Here is a 27,360-nt window from a genome sequence, read left to right as displayed (position 1 = left end):
TGGCTGTGACAGTCTCTGGTAGATTGTTCCAGTTTTGGGGTGCACGGTAAGAGAAGGAGGAGCGGCCAGATACTTTGCTGAACCTTGGGACCACGAACAGTCTTTTGGAGTCAGATCTGAGATTATAAGTGCTGCATGTGGTTGGGGTGAGGAGCTTATACAGGTACACAGGTAGCTTGCCCAGAAAGTATTTGAAGGTAAGACAGGAAAGAGGAACTTTGCGCCTAGACTCAAGTGATGACCAATCTAGTTCTTTGAGCATTTCGCAGTGATGTGTGTTGTAGTTGCATTGGAGAACAAAATGGCATATTGAATTGTAAAGGGTATCAAGTTTGCTAAGGTGGGTTTGGAGATGCCAAGCCGTATACTATGTCCCCATAGTCGATAATTGGCATTAGCAACTGCTGTGCGATACGCTTTCTGACCAGCAGACTTAGGCTGCGTCCAGGGTGGTGCTGAGTTGGCGCGGTCACTCACGCTCGCCACGGTGAGACACATTACAACAATGTGTGTGGCCTGCGTGACCGCCACCCCCCTGCGTGTGCCCGTGAGCTGTCCTCGGTGCTCAGATTCAAGAGTACAAATCTTTTAAATCTGTAGCTCCGACTTCAGATCACATGACCTACTTTACCCAATCAGAGGACAGCAAGGCAAAACCAATGCAATACAAGCATTGGGAGCTTGCATTGTATTGCATTGGTTGCTGCTGTCCTTTGACAGGAAGGGGGGCACACAAAATGGGGGGGGGGCACACGAAAAGGGGGGGAGACACAAAATGGGGGACGAACAGACACAAAACGGGGGGGACGGGAGACACATGAAACGGGGGGACACACGAACCGGGGGGGCACAAAATGGAAAACGGAGAGATGTGAACGGGGGGGGGGGGGTAAAACGGAGTGGGGGTGTGGTTGTAAAATGAAGTGGTGGTGTGGTGGTAAAATGAAGTGGTGGTGTGGGGGGGTAAAACGGAGTGGTGGTATTGGGGGCAGGGTAGAATGAAGTGGTGGTGTAGGGGTGGGGGGTAAAACGAAGTGGTGGTGTGGGAGGGGGAGTAAAATGAAGTGGTGGTGTGGGGGGCAAACGGAGTGGTGGTAGGGGAGCAAACGGAGGGGTGGTGGGGGGGCAAATGGAGTGGTGGTGGGGGGGCAAATGGAGTGATGGTGGGGGGGCAAATGGAGTGGTGGGGGGGTGACAAATGGAGTGGTTGGTGGTGGTCAAATGGAGTGGTGGGGGGTGGGCAAACGGAGTGGTGGTGGGGGGGGGCAAACGGAGTGAGGGGGGATGGGGGGGAGAGAGGGTAAAGGAGAAAAGGGGAGAGAGAGGGGAAAGGAGAGAAGGGGGAGAGAGAGAGGGGAAAGGAGAGAAGGGGAGAGACCGAGGGGAAAGGAGAGAAGGGGGGAGAGAGGGGGGAAAGGAGAGAAGGGGGAGAGAGAGAGAGGAAAGGAGAGAAGGGGGAGAGAGAGAGGGGAAATGAGAGAAAGGGGAGAGACAGAGGGGAAAGGAGAGAAGGGGAAGAGAGAAAGGAGGGAAGGGGGGAGAGAGAAGAGGAAAGGGGGGGAGAGAGGAGGGAAGGGGAGGGTGTGCGTGCGTCAGTCAGGGTGTGTGTGCGTGCGTCAGTCAGGGTGTGTGTGCGTGCGTCAGTCAGGGTATGTGTGCGTGCGTCAGTCAGGGTATGTGTGCGTGCGTCAGTCAGGGTGTGTGCGTGCGTCAGTCAGGGTGTGGGTGTGGCGGTAGGGAGGGTTTGGCCCGGGATTAACGGGGTTACCCCCCAAGGGCCCCCCTCTAACCTCGCCAGGGAGACAAGGGGTTAACTGGGCTGAGGCCCAGAACTGTGACTTAACCCTTGCTAAATAACATGAAAATGCTTATTCCCCTGTGTAAATGATGTTGTTGCTGGATCAGGGTCTGCATAACCCACCCACTGGGACTTAAGGGGTTAATGAGCTACAGTTTAAGGAAATCCCACTGTATTATGTCCTTTAAGGAAATCTGGACTTCAAAGGGTTAATTGAAGTTGAATGTGAAAAGAGAAGGTTTTAGAACCCCACATGATAGATGCAGATGGGGGAATGCAAGCTTTTGCCTAAATATTGGTTCTCTGTGTTTTAAAACTGCCCTGCAGTTGATTTTGTCCCGGGATTTAAACCCAGGTTGGTGACAAAAGGCAGTGCTGAATAAACAGTTACCTGAAAACTGGTATTTTGGTAACGGAGTAAGCCAGGACCCTGAGCCTTGGGGTACAGCCTCCGGGTCACCCCCCAAGTACACACATATTAAAAATATAACGTTGTCATAAGAGAAACATATATTTTTGATAAAGTGACTTTTTGCAGTTTTTGAAATACACAGGCAGAATGCTAATAATGGTGTGCTAATGTACAGGCAGAATGCCTGTCTTTGTAATGCGTAAGGAACCAAATGGTGCCTCATATGAGTATTCACTGGAAGTGTATATCAACAGAGAGGTGTGATACATCGCCCTGATCAATAGGTAACTGACCTAATTGGTTATGCGAAAAGCAAAAGCCCACTTCAAAAGGTTTATTGACGTGGCCAGTAGGATGCTAAATAGGATATCCTGCTAGATTTGAGCCTGGCTTCCCAGGGGAATTGTTTATGCGGGAAGCAGGCAAAAGGAAGGGAAGGGTTTGTTATTCACACCTTCCAGCAAAAGGTATCCCCCAACAGGATATCAAAAGTGAGTAACTTTATTAAATATAGGAATACTGTGAGATGTCCTTGGCTGAACCGGCTAATAATTACATAAGTGTATTGGCGAGAGTAAGCCGATCTTGGGGAGTGTAAACCCTGTACAGGTACCTGCTGCTAAATGCCAGATATTAATATCTCTATTAATGTTCATATTACAATGTAATGATGGGTCTCTCTACGAGCGTCAGGTGTCCCAGAATGCAGTAATATATCTCACCTGACTGTGTGTATTACGGAACGGAAGTTATGCAATGATTTGCAGTAAATATGAACTTTTGGTTAAGTCTGAGGAACCCCTGGGGTGATGAGCAGGAAAGGCTAGAATTTACAAACCTGATCATCAAAGACTATTTGGCTAATTGCTTATGCTTGGCCCAACGGACAAAAGGAATTAACCAGAGGAAGTGGAACTCTTCACACTGTCCACCTAGCCTCAAAAGCTTCCAAGGGACATTTGGTAGCCGTCTCGGCACCTAAGGTTACAGATAGAGGGACAAACGGTTTATAAACTGCTGTCCACCCATATATCCTTTGTCTTCGTTTGCTGAATGATTTCCTGATTGCTGGATGAAACTGCCAGTTCAGACGGGACTGTTTTCATTATTTTCATCTTTTACGTAAGTGTCTATATTTTGCCTGTTATTGTATAATCTGTTGTGTTCACCTTTATCAAGGAATAAATTATATTTATCATATCTTAAGTCTCGTCCCAGTTCAAACCCAGGTATATATATATATTTATATATATAGTTTTTGGTGTACAATTACAGCCTGTCGCAAGCTCTCGTGACAGTGGGTGCGTGCGTCAGTCAGGGTGTGTGCGTGCTTCAGTCAGGGTGTGTGTGCGTGCGTCAGTCAGGGTGTGTGTGCGTGCGTCACGCACACACACACACACACTGACTGACACACACACACACTGACTGAAGCACGCACACACACACACACAGACTCACTGACGCGCACACACACACACACACTGACTGGCGCACACACACACACACTGACTGGCGCACACACACACACTGACACACACACTGACACACACACACACTGACTGACGCGCACACGCACACACACACTGACTGAGGCACACACGCACGCACACACTGACTGTGTGTGTGTGTGTGTGTGCGTCACTCAGTCTGTATGTGTGTGTGTTTCTGCGTCAGACTCACTGACGCGCGCGCGTGCGCGCACACACGCACACACACACACACACACTGACTGACGCACACACAATGACTGACGCACTCACACTGCATGAAGCTGTAAAGGGGGACAAACAGAGCTGTAAAGGAGGGAGGGGGGGACTGGATTTATGTGAATGGGGGACAAACAGAGAGAGGGGGGAGGAGAGAGGAGACAGAGAGGAGCGGGAACATTACATCTCAGGCAACGCCGGGTCTCTCAACTAGTACATATATATATATATATATATATATATATATATATATATATATATATATATATAAATATATATATATATATATATATATATATATATATAAAATTGAAAACATTGTATATTTGCTGTGCTTATGGGCAATCTGATTGGTTCGTCGGTCTGTCACTCAGCCTCTGGCCAATCAGATTGGTCCGTGGGTCACCCCCGCACACCTCTCATTGGCCTGTGTGGTTCGCTGACCACGCCTACCCATCTCCCACACTCTCAGAAGAATCAATCCAGCAACACTTTCCAGCCTCTCCACCTGCAGAGAGCAGCCACTCCCCCCCAACACCACCCCCCCCCCCTCACCCGAACCGCTGCCTCACACACACCCCGTGTGTGCCGCGCTGCTCCACAGGCACCAGTGCAGTGGAAATGCTGTGTGCTGGGTGATAATGGTGAAAGGCGGGGTTTCAGACCTGTCTAAGACATGCAAATGAGCATACAGTAATATATCCATTTGCTATATACTTTGTTGTGGAGGGTTTTTGTCACTTTTTTTATCTACCATAACTTAACTGAGTATGTTAAACCCTGTCCCTTGCTTCTTTTTTGCATAGCTGGCATAACCAACCCCACACTGAGGAGACCCATTAAGGTCGAAACAGTTTGTCTGTGGGTGGGTTTGCTGGCTATGCATCTTAACCCTGGCTGTGCTCAAAGCTGTGACCATGCAGCAAGCTTAAGCCTATAGGGAAACCATGTTGAATGGTTTTGAAGAAAAAAGTGCAACTGTGTGCTTGTTTGCATGTCATTTCCCATAATGCCTTGCTGCAGTGGAATCCCTTTGATAAAGTTGCTTAATTGTGACGAAACGTGTCAGGGACGTCTATTGCGACATTACGTCACCACGCACGGGCGTGCTTTACTGCCGAAGCGCGCATGTTTTACTACTGAGGCCAGCTCGTTTGCTTATTGAAAGCGGACCTTTGGAACATCTTCTGCGGCAACCTTTGGGGGATGAACTGTTCTTGGCAACCGTTTGTTAATCCTTGGACTGTCTACGCTATCCTGGACGGTGTTTTCCTCGCGGTGGTGATTATTATCACAAATTGCGTGTTTTATACATTTACTTTGTGAGTGTTTTTAATCCCTCTCCCATTCCCTATTTGTTATTAAATGTACTCTATTATGCTATGGGGCGTGCACTCTCTGTTCTCTTTTCGTATATATATATATAGATATATCTATCTATCTATCTATCTATATATCTATCTATATATATATATATATATATATAGCAACTGTAAATATTCCTGTATATTCATTTGCATGTCTTAGACAGGTCTGCAACCCTGTCTTTCACCATTATCACCCAGCAAACAGCACTTCCACTGCAGCAAGGGATTCTGGGAAATGACATGCAAATGAGCACACAGTGCCACTTTTTATCTCATGCTCACATTACATGAGCAACCCTTAGTCAATGCATGCTGCTTTAAACACAGCTTTTAAGCAAGGACTTGGGAGATGCAAAGTCAGTTAACCCACTCACAGACATGTTTCAACCTTGATGGGTCTCATCAGTGTGAGGTTGGCTTAATGACATTTGCTCAAATGAGACAAGAGTAGGTAATCACCACGACTATTAAGGTTATGGTGGGTAAAAAAAAAGTGACTAAAACCCTCCACAGTAAAGCATAAAGCAACTGTAAATATTCCTGTATATTCATTTGCATGTCTTAGACAGGTCTGCAACCCTGTCTTTCACCATTATCAGCTTAAAAGCTGTGTTTAAAGCAGCATGCATTGACTAAGGGTTGCTCATGTAATGTGAGCATGAGATAAAAAGTGGCACTGTGTGCTCATTTGCATGTCATTTCCCAGAATCCCTTGCTGCAGTGGAAGTGCTGTTTGCTGGGTGATAATGGTGAAAGACAGGGTTGCAGACCTGTCTAAGACATGCAAATGAATATACAGGAATATTTACAGTTGCTTTATGCTTTACTGTGGAGGGTTTTAGTCACTTTTTTTACCCACCATAACCTTAATAGTCATGGTGATTACCTACTCTTATCTCATTTGAGCAAATGTCAGTAAGCCAACCTCACACTGATGAGACCCATCAAGGTTGAAACATGTCTGTGAGTGGGTTAACTGACTGCATCTCCCAAGTCCTTGCTTAAAAGCTGTGTTTAAAGCAGCATGCATTGACAAAGGGTTGCTCATGTAATGTGAGCATGAGATAAAAAGTGGCACTGTGTGCTCATTTGCATGTCATTTCCCAGAATCTCTTGCTGCAGTAGAAGTGCTGTTTGCTGGGTGATAATGGTGAAAGACAGGGTTGCAGACCTAAGACATGCAAATGAATATACAGGAATATTTACAGTTGCTTTATGCTATACTGTGGAGGGTTTTAGTCACTTTTTTTACCCACCATAACCTTAATAGTCATATATATAGATATATAGATATATAGATATATAGATATATATATGAGAGATATATGTTACTGCAATAGATGCTCCCCCCCCGCGTCCAACTGACACGACCCCACCCCATCCCACTGACACTCCCCCGTCCCACTGACACGCCCCCCGTCCCACTGACACGCCCCCCGTCCCACTGACACGCCCCCCCCTCTAGCTGGACAAGATTGGTCTCCTGCTTACATGCGCGTGACGTCAGTGCGCATGAGCGCCAGCTCGCCCGCTCCGCTCTTCCCTTCACCCTGGCCGTAGCCTTAGGCTGCGCTTATAGTGCCGGCGACGTTGTGTCAATACAAATGCATTGTTGCCGTCGCGTGAGCTTATAGTAAGCGCGATGCAACAACGTGACGAAGTTGGAAGTCATCTCAATTTGATTTTGCCAGCAACCGTAGCCTGACGTCAATATCGCCGGCACTATAAGCATAGCCTTAGGCCTTGTCTTGTCGCTTGTCGCTCCAAAACAAATACATTGACTCTGACGCAAGCGCTTATAGAAAGCGACCAAAATTTTTGAAGCCGGGTAAATTTGTTTTTTTAGAGACAGTCGCCACATGTGACTTGCTAAACCAATCAAATTGCGCGGCCCACCCTCTTAGTGAAGTCACTGGCCTTGTCAGCAGCGCCGTCACTAAAAACCTAATTACAACTTTCGCTAATGGCGACGGGTGACATCATCGTTCGCGTTGCCGTCGCCAGCACTATAAGCGCGGCCTTATAGGTTTTGGATTTCAGGGTATTAATGTGCATCCTAAATGTTAAATGGGAGTCAAATCATATGCCCAAGTATTTAAAACTAGTAACAGGAGTTAGGGTGGTATTAGCATTGGTTCTTATCTGGAGCTCAGTCATTGGAAGCTTTAAAAATTTGTCAGTGTTTAAAAACAGTTTGTTTTGGGAAATCCAATTTTCAAGTCTCAAAAAGTCAGATTGAACTATGGGCCTCATGCAGTAAGCGACGATTATGTGAAATCGGCAAGCTTACCGATTAGTCATATTATTGGCGATTTTTCCTCTCCGTATGCAGTAAGTGCCGAATACATTCAAAATCAAGCCGAAAACATATCCACCCACTCTCACGATGATTTGCCGATCACACACAGGTGTATCGGCGTGCGTGGCGGGGTGCTGTTACGTTCGCCAATCAAAAATCTTGCTGAATCAGGCGAACCAAGCATGTATTGGATAGCGTGCCATATTTAAAGGCAACGTGTACTGTTAATCATTCTCTGTGTTGTTGGGAGTGAGAGAGAGATGCACAGAGCTGGGTGATTTAAGATTTGCATATTGACTGAGAGACTTGTTGTGTATTGTGAGAGCTTTGTCCTTTGTTGTTTTGTTTACATCTTTGTCTTGTTTTATATGTGGAAGTGTTTCGTGTGATTGGCTGTACATTTCTTGTCTGTTTTTGTGAGTGCTGTAAGTATGCCCGCAAAGCGTGGGAAGAGTGATGCTGGTGGGAGTGGGAGTGCTACTCGTGCGAGTACGCGTCGGAGTGAACGTACTGTTCAGGGGAGTGATATTGCTAGGAGTGCGAGTGCTGTTGCTGGGAGTGGGAGTGCTGTTGCTGGGAGTGGGAGTGCTGTTGCTGGGAGTGCTGTTGCTGCGAGTGGTGTTGCTGGGAGTGTGAGTGGTGTTGCTGGGAGTGTGAGTGGTGTTGCTGGGAGTGTGAGTGCTGTTGCTGGGAGTGGAAGTGCTGGTGCTAGGAGTGCGAGTGCTGTTGCTGGGAGTGGGAGTGCTGGTGCTGGGAGTGCTGCTGGTGGCTCAGTTGCTGATGGGGTGTCTGGTGGTCCAGTATCTATGGACATTTAGTAGGTAAGTGTACCTTGACATTTATTCTTCAAATACATGTGATCCTAGGTCATCTGAGTTTTGTTCATATGCAAATATGGGTACAGAATATCTTTCTATGTTAATTAGTGTGGAAAAACAGCTATTTATCATGCGTTACAAGGACAAAAAAACTCAGGCGTTCAATTTGCGATAACTGCATACAATATTAATGCAACCTTGCTTACATGTATAGGTTTAGTAGTGAATGCTCATGTGCTTCACATATTACACCTAAAACAGCATGTTTGCTTTCTCTTGGAACAGCTAGCAGTGTAGGAAACTGGTGCTTGTATTATTATTAATTAACCTCATATATTTTCTATGTTTTTCAAGGGCGGACAAGTTCATCAAGCAAAAAAGAAATGTGGGACACAATAGTCATTGGTGTCAATGCGTGTGGGAATCATGTCAGGGACAAGCGGAAATGTCACAAGAGATTTGACGATATTAGGTCAAAATTAAAAAGGAAAATACAAGACCAACGCGTGCATGCTACTGGCACTGGAGGTGGGCCGACACCACAACGTCTGATATTAACTCCATTGGAGGAGCTGCTTCGGGCAAAATTACTTCCCGTCGTCGTCGAGGGCTTGGCTGGTGACCGTGATATTGGAATTTATCCCTCACAATTTCCACCAGCTGAGAAATATTACTGTACTAGGCGTGTCGTTGCTTACAGTTATTTTGCATATTTCCGCTGCTTTTTATACTGTCTTCACAATATAAGCATACCTGCATCTATATATGTATATGTCTGATTCTGTATATATATATATATCTCAAAATAGACATATATGTTGTAGTCCTACTAAAAGCAGTAACTAATATAGCACGTGCCATTGCGTGGTCATTTACATGTGAATTCCCAAAATGCATTGCTGCAGTGGAAGCAATTGATGGTGGGCGAAGATGGGAACAACAGGGTAGTACACATGTGTAACACATGCTAATGAGAAATTATTACTAGCTACAGGTACAGAACATAAATATGTATAATATTATTGTGTATTTTATTTATTTTACTCCTACAAACACGACATTACTGCCTATTCTAAGCATGCATCAAATATATTGCATGCAACGGCCTACAAACATCACTTGCACTAACACATCTATAGTTGTTTATGAAAAGGTCCATTTGTGCTTTATGTCATATACAGACAGCATAATGAGGCACACGTAGCATATGTTATGTCATTGTGTTCATAACTTAAACACTGCAGACGACTATTTAGCTCCTCTAACATTGTGTTAAAGCAGCTGCAATGAATATCTCATCACAGCATACACGTCAATAGAGGGGTGGGGTTCAGCACAAACACAAATTACAGGCTCATCTTAGGGTCAACTTAGTTCACACCATTTTCACCTGTTTGAAGTAATTGAAAGGTCTGGCTGATTAGGCTTTTTATGGGAAGGGAATAATACCGTTCTTACAACCTGACTAGCACAACTGAAGTTAATCACACTCATTTGAAAGCGTAACTCTAGCTACTAAATGCCCCAACAAGTCATTAGTTATCAAAGCGTACGTCACACATTAGTTCACTCATATCTATAGTTGAACTACTATCAACGACACATTATCACACACTGCATGTCTTGTCTTGTTGAGTGACAGCCACATTCAGGTGTGCCACATCTTCTATTAATGTACCACACATATCCTGTACCAAAAACAAAACTTTTTGCAATATGACCACCTTCATGATAACCATTGTGAATGTTCATCTCATGATAGTTATGTACATTATGATACTGATATCACTACACAACATATGATTTTTATGTACAATTTTAATCTATTTATCCTCACGCATTACTGCAGAAACATAGTATGTTGTATGTTAGGGAACTCAAAAGTTCTAAGTACACAGGCATGTACATTGTTATTACAACTATTTATGTTCACTTTCACAAACACATTTTCGGTTAAGGAACTGATGCTGTTAGGTACTCATAAATACAGAACATACAATAACTGTTTGTTCAATATTTACACATGTAAATGTAAAACTAATGTTATTGTTATATATAGTTGCCCCTGGAGGACATGTGTCACCTGAGACGGAACAAGTGTCTTCACCTGGGTCATGCAGCTCAACACACCTAGAAGGTGAGTGTATCAGTTGGTGGCCATATAATATGTGCACTTCTATATGTTATGTTGTCATGTTCATTATTTGTTTTGCACATGTTCTTTAAATAGGATTACTTAGTGTCAGTGAAAATGAAGTGTAAGGCAACATGTATTGTGTTAGTGATGTTAACTATCATGTAGGAGTTGTGAGTTTACAGCAAGTTTTCATTCATTCATATTTCATACTGAGTCCAAACATTATTCGTAAGTCAAGGTAGTTTTTAATGTGAGGTTATAAAACGTATGGAAACATGTTAGTTGTTACTTATGACACAGTATAATTACATAGTAACACAGCAGAGATTAACATGCCATTTAATAATGTGTACATTTATTTTTAGAACATGATGATGAAGATGATGATGATGATGCCACCGCCATAGACACAGAAATACAATCAAGTGAGCATGAAGAGGTTCCAATTGAAACAGTTTTACCGCCAAATCGTCCATCAACTACCACATACGATGCAATTGTAGCTTCTGAGGGAAAAATTGTGGAAGCAGAAAATCGTCGCCATTCTGATCTGATGACAGTGCTGGAAAGGATGATTGCACTGCAGGAAGAAACGATATCACAATTGGCACATCTCCACAGAGTCTTCATTGAAGTGCCTAAACAGTTGCAAAAAATCAACACCTCATTCGAAGCATTAGTTGTTCAGCAAACCCAAGCAAATTACTTGAGAATGACTACTGTACCACATTTCAACTTCAACACCTCACAGGCAGGATCTTTACATGCTGGTCATTTTTCACCACATGCATCTGATCTTCATTCCCCAGGTCCGAATGTTACCGCTCAAGTAGCAGACATTGCTGTGCAGGTTCCGGACGACATCCTACCGCTGCCATCTGTACAAACTCAGGAGCTGACACCTACAAAGGAGGCGACAAAAACAAAACAGCACAAGCAGTTACTACTGACCAGTTTTTGGACACAAACAAAAAAAGACACACATGAAACAGACCAACCATCACTTGTGCAGTGTCTATCAACTTGCTCACATGTGTCAGTGGGCACAAGCCCTGTCGGTGAGTCACTGGCCAAAAGCCCTGTTGGTGAACAGTCACTGCCCACAAGCCCTGTAGGTGAGTCACTGGCCAAAAGCCCTGTAGGTGAGTCACTGCCCAAAAGCCCTGTCGGTGAGCAGTCACTGCCCAAAAGCCCTGTAGGTGAGTCACTGCCCAAAAGCCCTGTAGGTGAGTCACTGGCCACAAGCCCTGCCCGTGAAGTGCCAGAGGCCACTCAAAGTGGCTCTGTTGTGGCTAAAGTTGTTGCAAAACGAAAAAGGAAAATACAAGAGACAACAAGCAGGCCTGTTACTCGCTCTCAAAAGGAACAAAAAAAATAAATGTTATAATTCACTAAATATGTCTTTGGCCTTGTTTTGTTGACTTCAGATTATCTAATTAATATTGTATGTATGCTGAACACTGTGTTGTTTCCAAACTTTCAAGTATGTTCTTGTACACGTGAAGTTTTGGAAATGTTAACAGTCCTAATTAATGAATAGTGTTATTAATATTGATGTATTAATCGTGTATTCAGTAATGGTCCACCAGGAGCCAGTTGCTATGTTTAGAGAAGCTGCCATTGACTTTGCAGCAAAACATTGCATTTGGGTGTGTTACTTGATGTAATCATTGCATGTGCATATTATTCACATGCAATTAAAAACACACCTATTTAACTGCAAACATCTTTCTTGTACGTGTACAGCAGGATTATGTGTTAAATTTTACTTACCTTTGCCTTGGCTGGCCATTGTAATGTTGTCCTTTAATCATTTATGTGTTCTTGTTTCAAGAACATCTCTGAATTTATACAAATATATATGTAGTATGTATGGATATATGCACACACACACACACAGACACACACTGTGTGTGTGTGTGTGTGTGTGTGTGTGTTTGTGTGTGTGTGTGTGTGTGTGTGTGTGTGTATGTATGTATATATATATAGTACTATCTAAACTGGTATAGATGTATTTACAAAAAACATACACTTCATGCTTCCTTGTGAAAACACAGTATTTTAATAATACAGGCCTAATGTTTGTGAACTATACTACCTGTGAGCCTATAACAGTATTGGCCTAAAACAAATGTTTATTACTTAATTCACTCATGTTTATCACCATTTAAATAGGTTTCATACAAGGGATACTTACTGGCATCAATATGTTGTGTGTACTCCTGTATATATATATATATATATATATATATATATATATATATATATATATATATATATATATATATATATATATATATATATATATATATATTATTGGTTTTAACACTACAGCCCTTCTAAATAAAAAAAAAAATGTTTTGATGGTAAATCACATTTACCATACAGGTCAATGCAATAGGCCATACAAGTGTAAGCCTCTATTATGTTAACCTTTAAATAAATCACAGCAATATAAAAATCCCTCTTTACATATAAGCCCTTAAAAGTTGTAATATACACACACACATTTAAAGTTTGGTTTTACAGACATATTGTTATATATATATATATATATATATATATATATATATATATATATGCAAATATAGCTGTATGCTCATCTGCATGTCTTAGGCAGGTCTGCAACCCCGCCTTTCCCCATTATCACCCAGCATACAGCACTTCCACTGCAGCAAGGGATTCTGGGAAATGACATGCAAATGAGCACACAGTGTCACTTTTTGCCTCAATAACCATTTTTAACATGGTTCCCTATAGGCTTAAGCTTGCTGCATGGTCACAGCTTTGAGCACAGCCAGGGTTAAGGTGCATACCCAGAAAACCACCCACAGACAGCTGTTTCGACCTTGATGGGTCTCATCAGTGTGGGGTTGATTTTACTGGGATGCAAGAGAGGCTTATGGGATAGGCCAAACCATAATACTGAGTTAAGTTATGGTGAGTAAAAAAAGTGACAAAAACCCTCCACAGGAAAGCAAATATGCAAATATAGCTGTATGCTCATCTGCATGTCTTAGGCAGGTCTGCAACCCCGCCTTTCCCCATTATCACCCAGCATACAGCACTTCCACTGCAGCAAGGGATTCTGGGAAATGACATGCAAATGAGCACACAGTGTCACTTTTTGCCTCAATAACCATTTTTAACATGGTTCCCTATAGGCTTAAGCTTGCTGCATGGTCACAGCTTTGAGCACAGCCAGGGTTAAGGTGCATACCCAGAAAACCACCCACAGACAGCTGTTTCGACCTTGATGGGTCTCATCAGTGTGGGGTTGATTTTACTGGGATGCAAGAGAGGCTTATGGGATAGGCCAAACCATAATACTGAGTTAAGTTATGGTGAGTAAAAAAAGTGACAAAAACCCTCCACAGGAAAGCAAATATGCAAATATAGCTGTATGCTCATCTGCATGTCTTAGGCAGGTCTGCAACCCCGCCTTTCCCCATTATCACCCAGCATACAGCACTTCCACTGCAGCAAGGGATTCTGGGAAATGACATGCAAATGAGCACACAGTGTCACTTTTTGCCTCAATAACCATTTTTAACATGGTTCCCTATAGGCTTAAGCTTGCTGCATGGTCACAGCTTTGAGCACAGCCAGGGTTAAGGTGCATACCCAGAAAACCACCCACAGACAGCTGTTTCGACCTTGATGGGTCTCATCAGTGTGGAAAATCAACCCCACACTGATGAGACCCATCAAGGTCGAAACAGCTGTCTGTGGGTGGTTTTCTGGGTATGCACCTTAACCCTGGCTGTGCTCAAAGCTGTGACCATGCAGCAAGCTTAAGCCTATAGGGAACCATGTTAAAAATGGTTATTGAGGCAAAAAGTGACACTGTGTGCTCATTTGCATGTCATTTCCCAGAATCCCTTGCTGCAGTGGAAGTGCTGTATGCTGGGTGATAATGGGAAAAGGCGGGGTTGCAGACCTGCCTAAGACATGCAGATGAGCATACAGCTATATTTGCATATTTGCTTTCCTGTGGAGGGTTTTTGTCACTTTTTTTACTCACCATAACTTAACTCAGTATTATGGTTTGGCCTATCCCATAAGCCTCTCTTGCATCCCAGTAAAATCAACCCCACACTGATGAGACCCATCAAGGTCGAAACAGCTGTCTGTGGGTGGTTTTCTGGGTATGCACCTTAACCCTGGCTGTGCTCAAAGCTGTGACCATGCAGCAAGCTTAAGCCTATAGGGAACCATGTTAAAAATGGTTATTGAGGCAAAAAGTGACACTGTGTGCTCATTTGCATGTCATTTCCCAGAATCCCTTGCTGCAGTGGAAGTGCTGTATGCTGGGTGATAATGGGGAAAGGCGGGGTTGCAGACCTGCCTAAGACATGCAGATGAGCATACAGCTATATTTGCATATTTGCTTTCCTGTGGAGGGTTTTTGTCACTTTTTTTACTCACCATAACTTAACTCAGTATTATGGTTTGGCCTATCCCATAAGCCTCTCTTGCATCCCAGTAAAATCAACCCCACACTGATGAGACCCATCAAGGTCGAAACAGCTGGCTGTGGGTGGTTTTCTGGGTATGCACCTTAACCCTGGCTGTGCTCAAAGCTGTGACCATGCAGCAAGCTTAAGCCTATAGGGAACCATGTTAAAAATGGTTATTGAGGCAAAAAGTGACACTGTGTGCTCATTTGCATGTCATTTCCCAGAATCCCTTGCTGCAGTGGAAGTGCTGTATGCTGGGTGATAATGGGGAAAGGCGGGGTTGCAGACCTGCCTAAGACATGCAGATGAGCATACAGCTATATTTGCATATTTGCTTTCCTGTGGAGGGTTTTTGTCACTTTTTTTACTCACCATAACTTAACTCAGTATTATATATATATATATATAGTGTCATACACTGGGGGCGTACACTGGGCGTTAGCCGAATGTTAATTGAGTGGGAGGAGTGTTAGCGTGCGTTTCACGCTGGCTTAACATGACGTCACACGTATTGCATTTGCGCATTGTGTTATCGGCCGTGCTTTCTGTCCAAACACGTCTGTTTAAAAATAATACAGATGTACTCGTTTATAACGAATGTAGTTTCGTCTTCATTGTATTTGAAATAAAGATTTTATGTTTAATGGTATTTTCAACATGTATTGAACGCACAACGTACGCATTGTTTTGCGCATGCGCTAACAGTTAGTCGACCCAACCGTGAAGTGCGTGCGCACACTAAGATGTGCGCGCACATTTGTCAGTATACAGGCAACGTTCACTTCCTATACATAGTTATGCCTGCTACAAATTTAATGAAAAATTACATACTGATGTACACTTGTACTTCTAACATATAAGTGACGGACGTGTGTATGTACACAATCATATAGAGCAGTGTAACGCGTTGTCACGGATACATATATAGTAAGGTGCCATCTTTGACCATCATGTGTTTGCTGTATTTCAGAGATGTCGGGGAAGATACAATCGGATCAATGTATGATTTCAGAAGAGTCTACCTTTATATGAGATGATTGTGAGGAGGAGCCACCGACTACTATACTACATATGGAACTAATTTTATATTGCTTGCAGCGCTTATTAACAAACAATTAAAAATGTGATACCCTTATGCCTATATTGCATAAGCACTTAATTAACATAATGATGTTGCAAAAGAGTGCCTCATGAATTTTTATTGAGTGTTCTTTAATTACTACTAGCATTTTATGGCATGGTGTGTTTTATATATAACAACCATTCCCACTCTGCTAACACATTTGTGTATTCTATTGTGTAATGGAACGTATGACTGTCGAAACTATGTAACAATAATAATAATAATATGAGCATGTTCATGTATAGCGCTGCTACTGTAGTTGTACACAGCGCTTTACAGACACATTTTTCAGGCTTAGGTCTATGGCCCGTGGAGCGTACAATTTAATTTTTGCCGCCTGAGGCACAGGGAGATAAAGTGACTTGGCCAAGGTCACAAGGAGCCGACACCGGGATTTGAACCAGAACTCCCCTGCTTCAAATTCTCAGTGCCAGTGTGTGTCTTTACTCACTGAGCCACTCCTTCTCCCAATGTAAAGGACACTTACAACCAACTAGCCATTTATTGTTAAAAATCTCTTGTTACATGGGTATGTTGATAAAATGGTTTGGGACTGTAGCAAATAATGTTATTGCCTAGATGTTGTGGTCCCCTACAATGCATGATGTTCTGAATATTACATCAACATCATGTAATGAAGTACGTTTCTGTGTATATTTCATTAACCTAACTAACTATAGTTTACTGTGTTTTTAAACGTTCTAAAAATAAATAGTACAGTCAATATGATGATATAAGCTACCATAATAAAGCTGCTGTTATCATTTGTCGGTGTTATACATGGATCCTACACAAATTGATACAGACACAAACAGTTGTCTTAAAAAGTGTGTCTATGCTAATGTGCACGTGATTGACGTTACAATTGTCAGAATACTTGATAATTATCATCATGATAATGATGAAGTGACGTGATTGACATTCCAAAAATATTACCAACATTGTCATAGTGGGAAATTAGAAATGCAAAATTACAGTAACATTTGCGACAAAATTGTGGTTTCTGTTAACAGTTTTACACTTGGTACATGTAGGACACATCCACACACGTGTGACTTATACATACACATGTCACAAATTTAAATTAATGTTGACTATTAATTCCTAGCATTAATAAACATTGCTAAATATAAGATGTAGTACGCATTGTTGTGATTACAGGCATTCATGCATGGAGTGTTATGATCAGTCAATTTCATCCGTGATGAATGAGCTCCCGTAAGTAAACAAATAAGTACAGTTATCCCCTTTTCTCCAAACACCTCTATATTACATTAATGGAATTTATAAGGAAACATACATAAAATGTGATGAAATGTGAGTAATCATTTTCTAATACATTGCACATGAAACCTCAAGAGTAGCTAAATGCATATACATGATACAGAAAGTACATGTATGTTACATTTGTGTTTAAACCAATATGTTGGGTTTTTACTTCAAATCATTATAGGAAGATTGAGGTAGGCACATCTTATGAGAGATGTCAGCAAATATACATACCATGATCAGTCATACTGGAGATATACCTATAATGCAAAGGAACAATATATAAATTGCAAACATTGACATGCCATCTAAAGTACCGTAAGCAACACAGCAAAGTTTGTATTTGGTGTTAAATGTGCAACACCATGTATATTTAATCACATTCAAAATGTAAAGCAGGCTGGTGTACACATCATATGGATGTACATGTTACACTGCACCAATAACATTGTATGCAAGCATACTGCAAGAATGAATGACTATGCCCATACTCTGTGTATTGTGTTAGCATAAGGAACAACACAATGCAAAAATATTAGTGCTTTGTTACCCCAGTTGTATTCACATACACACAACTAATGTACAATTGAAGAGGGATTATATAACCTGTGCAACAATAACATACCGGTGCCACATCCCTTTGTGCACACAGCAGAGAAAAGAAAGGTGTGCAACCCATATTCATCTGTGTCCTAACAGAAGGTTATATAAAGAAACATTATTGTTAATATAACATAATTAAACTATAAAAGTAGTACTAGGAACATATATGTTTTTACTTACAAGAAAAAAATGAATTGATGAGATTCTGGCGTGTCTGGCCACCACTGGCTGTTTGTTCATTTTCAGCAGCTACATGGGTGGGATGCTCATCTACCAAAGGCTCAGCTAGGTCTGATTGTACATTGTGCCTGAGTGCAACATTGTGCAAAATGCAACAGGCAAGGATAATATCAGACACTTTTTGAGGCTTGTATAGAAGAGCCCCACCAGTTCTGTCCAGACACCTAAATCTGGTCTTGAGTAGGCCAAATGTCCTCTCTATAACAGATCTTGTAGATATATGGGCTGCATTGTACCTGTCCTCTGCTTCAGTTTGAGGGTTTAGCACCGGAGTCAAGAGCCACGGCCTAATTCCGTATCCTGAGTCACCTATAATGAATGGAGCACACATAAGCTGACATTAGTGATCAAATTCTACAATGCCAACATTCCTAAATAAAAATGTGTTTTGTGTTATAACATCTAAATCTGTACTCACCCAGCAGCCAACCATGTTCAAAATGTCCCTCTTCGAACGCATGGAAGACTGAAGAGTTCCTCAGGATAGAGGAATCATGTCTGGAACCAGGGAATTTGGGTACCACATGCATTATCCTCATCGTGGCATCACATACCACCTGTACATTGAGTGAATGGTAGTGCTTACGATTGTGGTACACATGCTCACTCTGACTAGGTGCAATCAAAGCAACATGTGTGCAATCGATTGCACCCAGCACACATGGTATCCCTGCTATATTATAAAAGCCATTCCTGACTTCCAGCCACTCTGTCGCCTCTGTAGGAAAATGAATATAATTCCTAGCGCGTCTATTGAGTGCATAGAGAAACTGGGTAAAGGCCCGCGAGAATGTAGATTGCGAGACCCCGCCCACTATGCCCACAGTTGTCTGGAATGACGCGGAAGCAAGATAATGTAATGAGCACAGCATTTTAACAAGCCCAGGGACTGCACGACCTCTGGCTGTGAAAAAATCTAAATCTCCCCTTATCTCCTCATAAAGAGATAAGATTGCTGCTGAACTCAAACGATAGCGACTTACTATCTCCTCCTCACTCATCCCATCTAACAGGGTTCTCTCCCTGTACACACGCGGACGAGGCACAACTTGTCTCCTCTGTCTTCTCCTCTGATCTCCTGTCCCTCTACCTGTCCCTCGGCCTGTCCCTCTCCCTGTCCCTGTCGTATCCGCGTGCCTGTCCCTGTCACTGTCCCTGGGTCTGTCCCTCCCTTGCCCTATATCATTCTCTTGATCAGCAAGCATGTCATAGAAAAGAATGTTCCTCCGTCTCCTAAACAATCGCAACATTTTGAAATGAGTAGCTGTGAATGAGCAGGTAATGGGCGTCCTTTAAATAGGTATGTGATGATGTCAGGTGACATAGTAAAATGCAAGGTGTTACTTCTGTTGCAAGCTGTGTGCAGTTGATCTTAGAAGTATTTGTTGTGTGTATTCTGCAGGGAATGATGATATTTGCCAATGATGTGACGTGAAGCTTTGTACAAACATTGCTTGAAAATAAATAGTTTAATGTGCAATGCATGTAACACTTCTGAACGCAACAGTCAGTCATGTAATTAGACAAAAAGGCTGAGATTGACGTGGGAAAAGTTTGCTGTAACATGTGTAATTAGCCATGTTATTGTCACATGTTGACAACAATGAATAGTCGTGTGCATATGCATGCATTTCTGTAAGGAGGATAGTTGCTATAGAATGAGTTTACAAGGTGTCACAATGATGAATTACTGTACATGTGTGTATAAGTTAGGTTGAAGTGCTTGTAATGCAACGGTTATAATGTAAACATGCAATGTGATTGCGCGTCCAATAAGTGACGTCATGAAAATAGGGAGGACCCAAAACTACATGTAAACATGAGAATAAAGATGTACATGAACGTTTAAAGATGCGGCACACATTACAAGCATTGTGTAATGTAAAGGAACATGAATATACGGTGTATGTGTGACATGTGTGACATGTGTAACATCATGTAAATAATTGTCGCTCAGTTCAGTAAAATGTGTGATATGATGTGAGGTTCTCCTTTAAGAGTTGAGTATAGTATTTTCCCTTGACACATCATCACATGATGAGTAATGTGACACGCAAATGCTGAAAACATGTAAAAGTACAATGTTATGCAAATAATACACGTCAGCCGTGACACAATGCAGGGAATGCCCCCCACACTGTAATGCAAATGACGTTTGTATTGTGAGCAATGAAACGTAAACAGTACTATACTGTTATACGTCCCCGCTCCATTGACTTCCATTGATGTACAGAAGAGTTTTTTTTCTAAGTGTTGTTCCGGCAGCCTTAGCGATCGTTCTCCCCTCCAACTTGCCAACTTTAGTTGGCGGGAGAAATTGGCCATAACATCTCAATTTCGTAGTGCCGATCAGCCCCGATAAGCTGATTTTGGTACTTGAATCCAGCCGATTTAAAAAAGTGGCGATCAGTGGCGAAAACAGGCTTATCGGCAGCCGACTGGCCATAACAAAATTATCGGCTACGAAAACTGGCGAAATCAAGCACTTATCGGCGCTTACTGAATCTCAAACCCAATTTTGGCTATAAAATGCCGAAAAAATCCTTATCAACGCTTACTGCATGAGGCCCTATGTGTTCAAGGTCGGAGAGGCTAGGGCTGTGTGCATACAGTATAAGATTGTGTCATCCGCATACATGTGTATTGAAGCTCCCTTACAAGCTGTAGGAAGATGAACACTGAGAAGAGTAGGGGCCCCAGAACAGAGCCTTGCGGGACCCCACAGGTGATATCCAAGGGGTTGGAGTTGGAGCCTGAGATAGACACATCTTGGGATCTACCTGATAGGTAGGAATGAAACCAGTTTAAAGCATGCTTCCCTATTCCAGAGCACTGGAGTTTGTTAAGCAATATAACATGATCAACAGTATCAAAAGCCTTTGCAAAATCTAGGAATATTGCACCAGTGAGTTGTCAGTGAGTAGATGCCACAGCACTGCTCCAAAAAATGAAGCAATATGTGAAAACACGCCTTCACTGCATTGTAACATAGACCCCAATGGAAACACATTCTCAAAGCAATGCCATTTCTTTAAAAGTCAGGTGCAATTATGTTTGTAATAAAAAAAAAAGCAGTGGTACGAAGTTCCCTGGTAGTTTCTTCACACCAAGTCCATGGTATGTCATGTTTGTATATTATATAAATCGGGGGTATAGCATGATCATTAACTTTAACCTTTAAAGGGCCTATGCTTCAAAATGTGTCTGATAAAAAGTAATACAAATATTCAAACCCATATGACCCATAAATTGTTGTTTTCAATATATTTTTTGACGCATCGCTTCATGTTGAATACTAGTATTAGTAAAAACAAAATGATTAGTGTCATATTATACTGAAAATACTACATTTTATTGACCTATATCAGCGTTTCCCAAATGGTGGGTCACGACCCGGCACCGGGCCATGGCACCAAAATTGCCGGGTCGCAGCGAGCCTGGCCGCGCGGTGTCTCCCATCCCCGGCACCAAAATTGCCGGATCGCAGCGAGGCTGGCCGCGTGGTGTCTCCCCCCCCCCCCCCCGCTCAAGTTAAAAAAATGGCGGCGATTCCCCCCGCGGTCCCGCGCGCATGCGCAGGGCAAGCAGGGCTAGCTCCCTTCCTCCCCCCCGCTCCCAACGTGGGACGGAGGGGGAAGTACAAGCTCCTCTGCGGCCCGCACGTTATGTGGGACGGAGGGGGAAGTATAAGCTCCAATTGCGACCTGCTTTCTCCCGCGGCCAGCTTCCCGAGCTCACCTCCCATGGCACCCCCTCCGAGTCCATCTCCCGTTCCCCCAAGCTCACCTCCCGTCCCGGGCAGCAGGGGATATCGAGGGCAGCAAGGGAACGCGTCCGTCGGCAAGGTAAGTCACCCCACCCACCCAAGTGTCCCTGGCACCCTCCCTCCCACCCAAGTGTCCCTGGCCCCCTCCCTCCCACCCAAGTGTCCCTGGCCCCCTCCCTCCCACCCAAGTGTCCCTGGCCCCCTCCCTCCCACCCAAGTGTCCCTGGCCCCCTCCCACCCAAGTGTCCCTGCCCCCCCTCCTCCCACCCAGTCCCTGCCCCCTCCTCCCACCCAGTCCCTGCCCCCCCCCTCCTCCCACCCAGTCCCTGCCCCCCCCCCCTCCTCCCACCCAGTCCCTGGCCCCCCCTCCTCCCACCCAGTCCCTGCCCCCCCTCCTCCCACCCAGTCCCTGTGTATGTGTGTGTAGCAGTGTCTCTGTGTGGCTGCGTGTGTGTCAGTGGCTGCGTTTGTGTATCAGTGCATGTCTGTCAGTGGCTGCGTGTCTGTCAGTGGCTGCGTGTCTGTCAGTGACTGCGTGTCTGTCAGTGGCTGCGTGTCTGTCAGTGGCTGCGTGTCTGTCAGTGGCTGCGTGTGTGTGTGTGTGTGTATCAGTGGCTGTGTGTGTGTATCAGTGGCTGTGTGTGTGTGTATCAGTGGGTGTGTGTGTGTGTGTGTGTGTGTGTGTGTGTGTGTGTGTGTGTGTGTGTGTGTGTGTGTGTGTGTGTGTGTGTGTGTGTGTGTGTGTGTGTGTGTGTGTGTGTGTGTATCAGTGGCTGTGTGTGTGTATCAGTGGCTGTGTGTGTGTCTGTGCAGGCCCTATAGGCCAGTATAGGCGATAACATTTTTAGTGGGTCACGAAGGAGAAGTTCAAAAATAACCGGGTCACGGAAAAAAAAGTTTGGGAAACCCTGACCTATATAATTAAACATCTGTGCTGCTCCAAATAATTTTTTGGGTTGATACATACAGTAGCAACTTTATTCTGAGCTGGCACGATGAAGTCTTTTTAGGGTTGAACGTTGACGTACCATTTTGACGCACTTTCTCCCTTTTTTGGCACACAGAAACATTCTTTTTGAGTACGTAACATAAACATCTGTACGCAGTCCATTTCTGTGTGCCAAGAGAAAATAAATGTCAAATGAGATTTCTCTTTGCCAAAAAGCCATTTGCAACACTTAGTACATACAGTAAGCCCCTAAATGTTGCACTTGATTATTTCCAGCGTTCGGGTCTCTTTAAAAAAATATGCAGGATTCTGGTTACTGTACATTCACAAGACTTTGCTGGCCCTGTGTGAGGTGGTGAGAGACGACCCCCTCCCCACCCCCATGGAATAAACCTTTCCCTGATAAGTAACAGATGCTGTCTTCCAGGACAAGTTATCTTAATTTCTGGGATCATTTATTCCTGTTTTGTTCTGCATGAGCTATCTTGAAATTCTGTTTGATTTTACACTACTGATGAAACGTGTATACCCTGTCTGGAAACATGGAAGATATATAAATATATATCTATATATAAACACAAAAACAAATAGTAGCGCTAGTGAGTGATAAGGGTTAGATGTGCAAAATATTGTGAATAAACTGAATATATATATATATATATATAATAAAAAATAATAAATAAAAAATATATATAATATATATGTTATATAAAATATTAGTGTACTAATGTGAGTGATAGATACTACACTTGTGATATATAAACTGTGATGGTTGTGTGGATGATGAAAAGGTACCAACAAAGGAACAGTCTATGCGGAAGAGGCAAGCTTCTATGTGGTAAAGCCTGACCACAATGATGATAACATAAACAAAACAAAAAGAAGCGCCAGTACCGTATATATATATATATATATAGATATATATATATATCTATATATATCAAATGGTAATATTACTGTGAGCTCATTTGCATGTCTTAGACAGGTCATTTCCCAGAATCCCTTGCTGCAGTGGAAGTGATAATGGTGATAATGGTGAAAGGCGGGGTTGCAGACCTGTCTAAGACATGCAAATGAGCATACAGTAATATTTCCATTTGACACGCACACACGCACGCAGCACTGAACATGAGATTATCACTATAGCCGCCGTTATAGTAACCAGCCATAGTGCATGCGAGAGTGGGCATGATATAGAGCGACCGCGAGGAAGAATTTTCAAGCTAGAAATGATTTCGTTTTTTTTTGTGCAGCGGCTGTATCATGCGAGTGATTCAGTCAATGAGGGCGAACCAGCCTGGTGACGCGTCCACCACACCTCCCCCATCTCTGGGAGCTCAGTTCACCCATTGCTCGGGTGAGAGGCAAGTGCGATGCCATGTGCTCTGTTGCGCGCCTACTATAAACGCAGCCTACGGGACTTAAGCAGCGGATTCAGAGAGAGATGAGGAGAATTTTTCACTATCTTTCAAATTTGCTATTTACCCAGCAGCCGACTCTATAACCTCCTCCCACTCCCTTATTTAGCCCACAATGCTTTTCCACCAGATTAGGACTCAGGCAGTGCTAAGCGAGGGCAAGGCTGGCATATTAGGGCAAGGCTGGAATGTTAGGGTTATGCTAGCATGTTAGGGTTAGCATGGCATGTTAAAGTAGGGTTAAGATAGCATACTAGGGTTAGACTGCGCTTATAGTGCCAGCTACAGCTACGACTATGGATGACGTCTCCCATCTCCGTAGCCCAAGCAAAAGTTGTTATTTGAGTTTGGGAGACATCTCTTGCTGCAAGGGGAGTGACGGAAGGCAGAGGGGCATGGACAAGAACAAGGGGGAAGGCTGAAATGGAGAGTAGTTATAATTTCTGTTTGTATGCTGAATTTACTTTCTTTTACTTTAAATTATGGGATAATTTACTATTTTAAAGTTGTTCATATAGTGTGTTTCACTTGAAGACACACAAACAAACACACACACACACAAATACACATTTTGCGGGGGGGGGGGGGGGCGGTGTGCCGGTGGCTGCATTTGCCGGTGGCTGCAGGGGGTAGAGGGGTGGTGCTGCGGGGGGAGGGGGGAGTGGTGGCAGGGGCCCGGCACCTGCCGGTACTGTGGGGGGGAAGGAGGCAAGGGCCTGCTGGCAGGCGGTGCTGCGGAGGGGGGGCGGTGGCTAGCAGTGGCGGGGGCCTGGCGGCTGGTGGTGCTGTGGGGGGGGGTGGTGGCTGGTGAGGGGGGGGGCTCCTGCCGGCTGGCGGTGCTGCGGGGAGGGGGGCATTGGCTGACAGTGGGGGGGCCGGTTGCTGGCCGTGGACCGGTGGCTGGAAGGACTGCGGGGGGCCCGGCAGCAGGTCACAACAGTTGTCGCTGGCCCTGCCCCGCTGCAGACACCTGTCTGTCCCACGCTGGCTGCTAACGCCGGGCCTCCCTCTCACGCTGGCGCGTCAGAAGTTTAGCCCAGCTGACTTCCGGCACTGTCGTCAGAGAGACCAGGCACCGGGTGCAGCATTTTTTTTTTAATGAACTGGCCCGGCCGCGCAGGGGGCCCGGGCGGCCAGGCCTTCTGACCCACGGGGCCCAGGATGCCAACACCGGCAGTCCCCCCTTGTTGCCGCCCCTGCACACAAATCACACACACACAATCACACAAACACACACACACAATCCCACACAGGGCCGCCAACTGGGGGGTCGGCTGGTGTTAGCATCCCTGGCCCCGTACTGCTGCGACACACTTTATTCGAGCAAATACCCAGTATGTACCTGGCAGATACCTGGAATGCGCCGCTCCTCACCTCAGACAAGCCCCGTTGCGTTTGCCTTCCCAGCCATGGTTCATGCCTGGCTGACGGGCGGCTGATCTGTTAAATGATAATGATTAGGATTTAATAGGCTGCAATGCTTCGCGTGTCTACCAGATGGCATAAATTCATGAATTGTAATGCAGTATATATATATATACTGTGCAGTATTGAAGCCAGCGGGAATAAAATTCTTCAATCCCTGCCTGGAAAATAACGCAATGCACTCGGGCAGAAAACAGTCACAAACCTCAATACACCCGAGTATACCCGAATTCGTGGGACTAGCCGAGCTCGAATAAAGTGTGTCGCCAGTGTATGTCAGGGGGCCCGCCCGCGGCCAGGCCAGATAAAAAATTAATAAAACGCTGCACCCGGTGCCGTGTCTCTCGGCAGCACCGAAAGTCATCTGGGGGTGTATTTTTATATGTATTGGGGGGTTAAGTAAAAGTTACGCGCTAACAAAAATATTTCTGTGGTACTGATGCAGCGGCCGTTATTTGAACACATCTCGGCGCCGATTTTGAGTTCTCTGCTGTTCTCCACGCAGCAGGAACGCGGCCAATCGCCCCAGACACCCGACTTTATCGCAGATGTTTTGTTTGAATTTCATGGATTCTCTTTCTTCGTTTGCACTAAAATGGATGAATTGTAATGTGTACAGTACTGTGCTACTGTGCTACTGTGTCAATTTCATGTTTTTAAAAGCCAGAACACTAAAATTAGTTTTTCTGCACTCGCCACGCTCGCATCTTAGTGCGTGGAGGCTGGAATTCATCCCGCGGTTCCAAATCGGGATTCCAATGTACATGACGCGTGAAGTTTTCGAATAACGGCCGCTCCACCAGTTGGTGCGTTATGGGTTGGGGGGGGCGGCGGCATGATTTCTGTTGGCGGCTCTGATCCCACACACACAATCACACACACACAAGACACAATCCCATACACACACACACACAATCTCACACACAATCACACTGTTGTAGGTGCGCTATGGGTTGGGGGGGGGCATGATTTCTGTTGGCGGCCCTGATCCCACACACACAATCACACACACACACACACACACACATACACACACAATCACAAACAATCCCATACACACACACTCACACACAATCCCATACACACACAAAATCAATCACACACACACACACACAATCATACACACAATCACACACATACACAACACACAATCCCACACACAGACATACACAATCAAACAATCCCACACACACACACACAATCCCCCCCACACACAAACACACAATCCCACACACACACACAATCACATATACACTCACATAATCCCACACACACAATCCCACACATAAAATCACACAATCACACACACACACCCTCTCCCTGCATCAGAAGCTAGCTGATTGGTTTACAGCCGGTCACATGGTGAGACCGTCGCTGTAAAAATCAAATTCTACTGACTACAGAGATTCAGGTTGCTCCGTTGCGCAGTCGCGCCTACTATAAGCGCATGCTAAAGATTCAATGTATTTGTTTTGAAGCAACGTCGCGTCACCAGCACTATAAGCGCAGCCTTAGGCTAAGGCCCCGGTAACGCCGCTGTAACGCGCGCCCGCGAGATTGGCGGCACGTT

General features: G+C 44.2%; 1 protein-coding gene across 1 annotated transcript in view; it reads left to right on the top strand.

Annotated features, from left to right (window-relative positions):
* LOC142494721 (uncharacterized) overlaps nucleotides 1-27,360 on the top strand; it is a 48,118-nt gene that overhangs the window by 11,496 nt on the left and 9,262 nt on the right. Inside the window, exons 2-3 of the mRNA XM_075599156.1 lie at nucleotides 10,460-10,537; nucleotides 10,903-11,387. Of these exons, the coding sequence (XP_075455271.1) occupies nucleotides 10,460-10,537; nucleotides 10,903-11,387 (563 nt within the window). The remainder of the gene's footprint in view (nucleotides 1-10,459; nucleotides 10,538-10,902; nucleotides 11,388-27,360) is intronic.

The sequence above is a fragment of the Ascaphus truei genome, chromosome 5 (assembly GCF_040206685.1).
Source record: "Ascaphus truei isolate aAscTru1 chromosome 5, aAscTru1.hap1, whole genome shotgun sequence".
In the NCBI taxonomy this organism is placed as follows: domain Eukaryota; kingdom Metazoa; phylum Chordata; class Amphibia; order Anura; family Ascaphidae; genus Ascaphus; species Ascaphus truei.
Note: the sequence above shows the minus strand (reverse complement) of the source record. Positions and strands in the feature narration are given on the sequence as shown.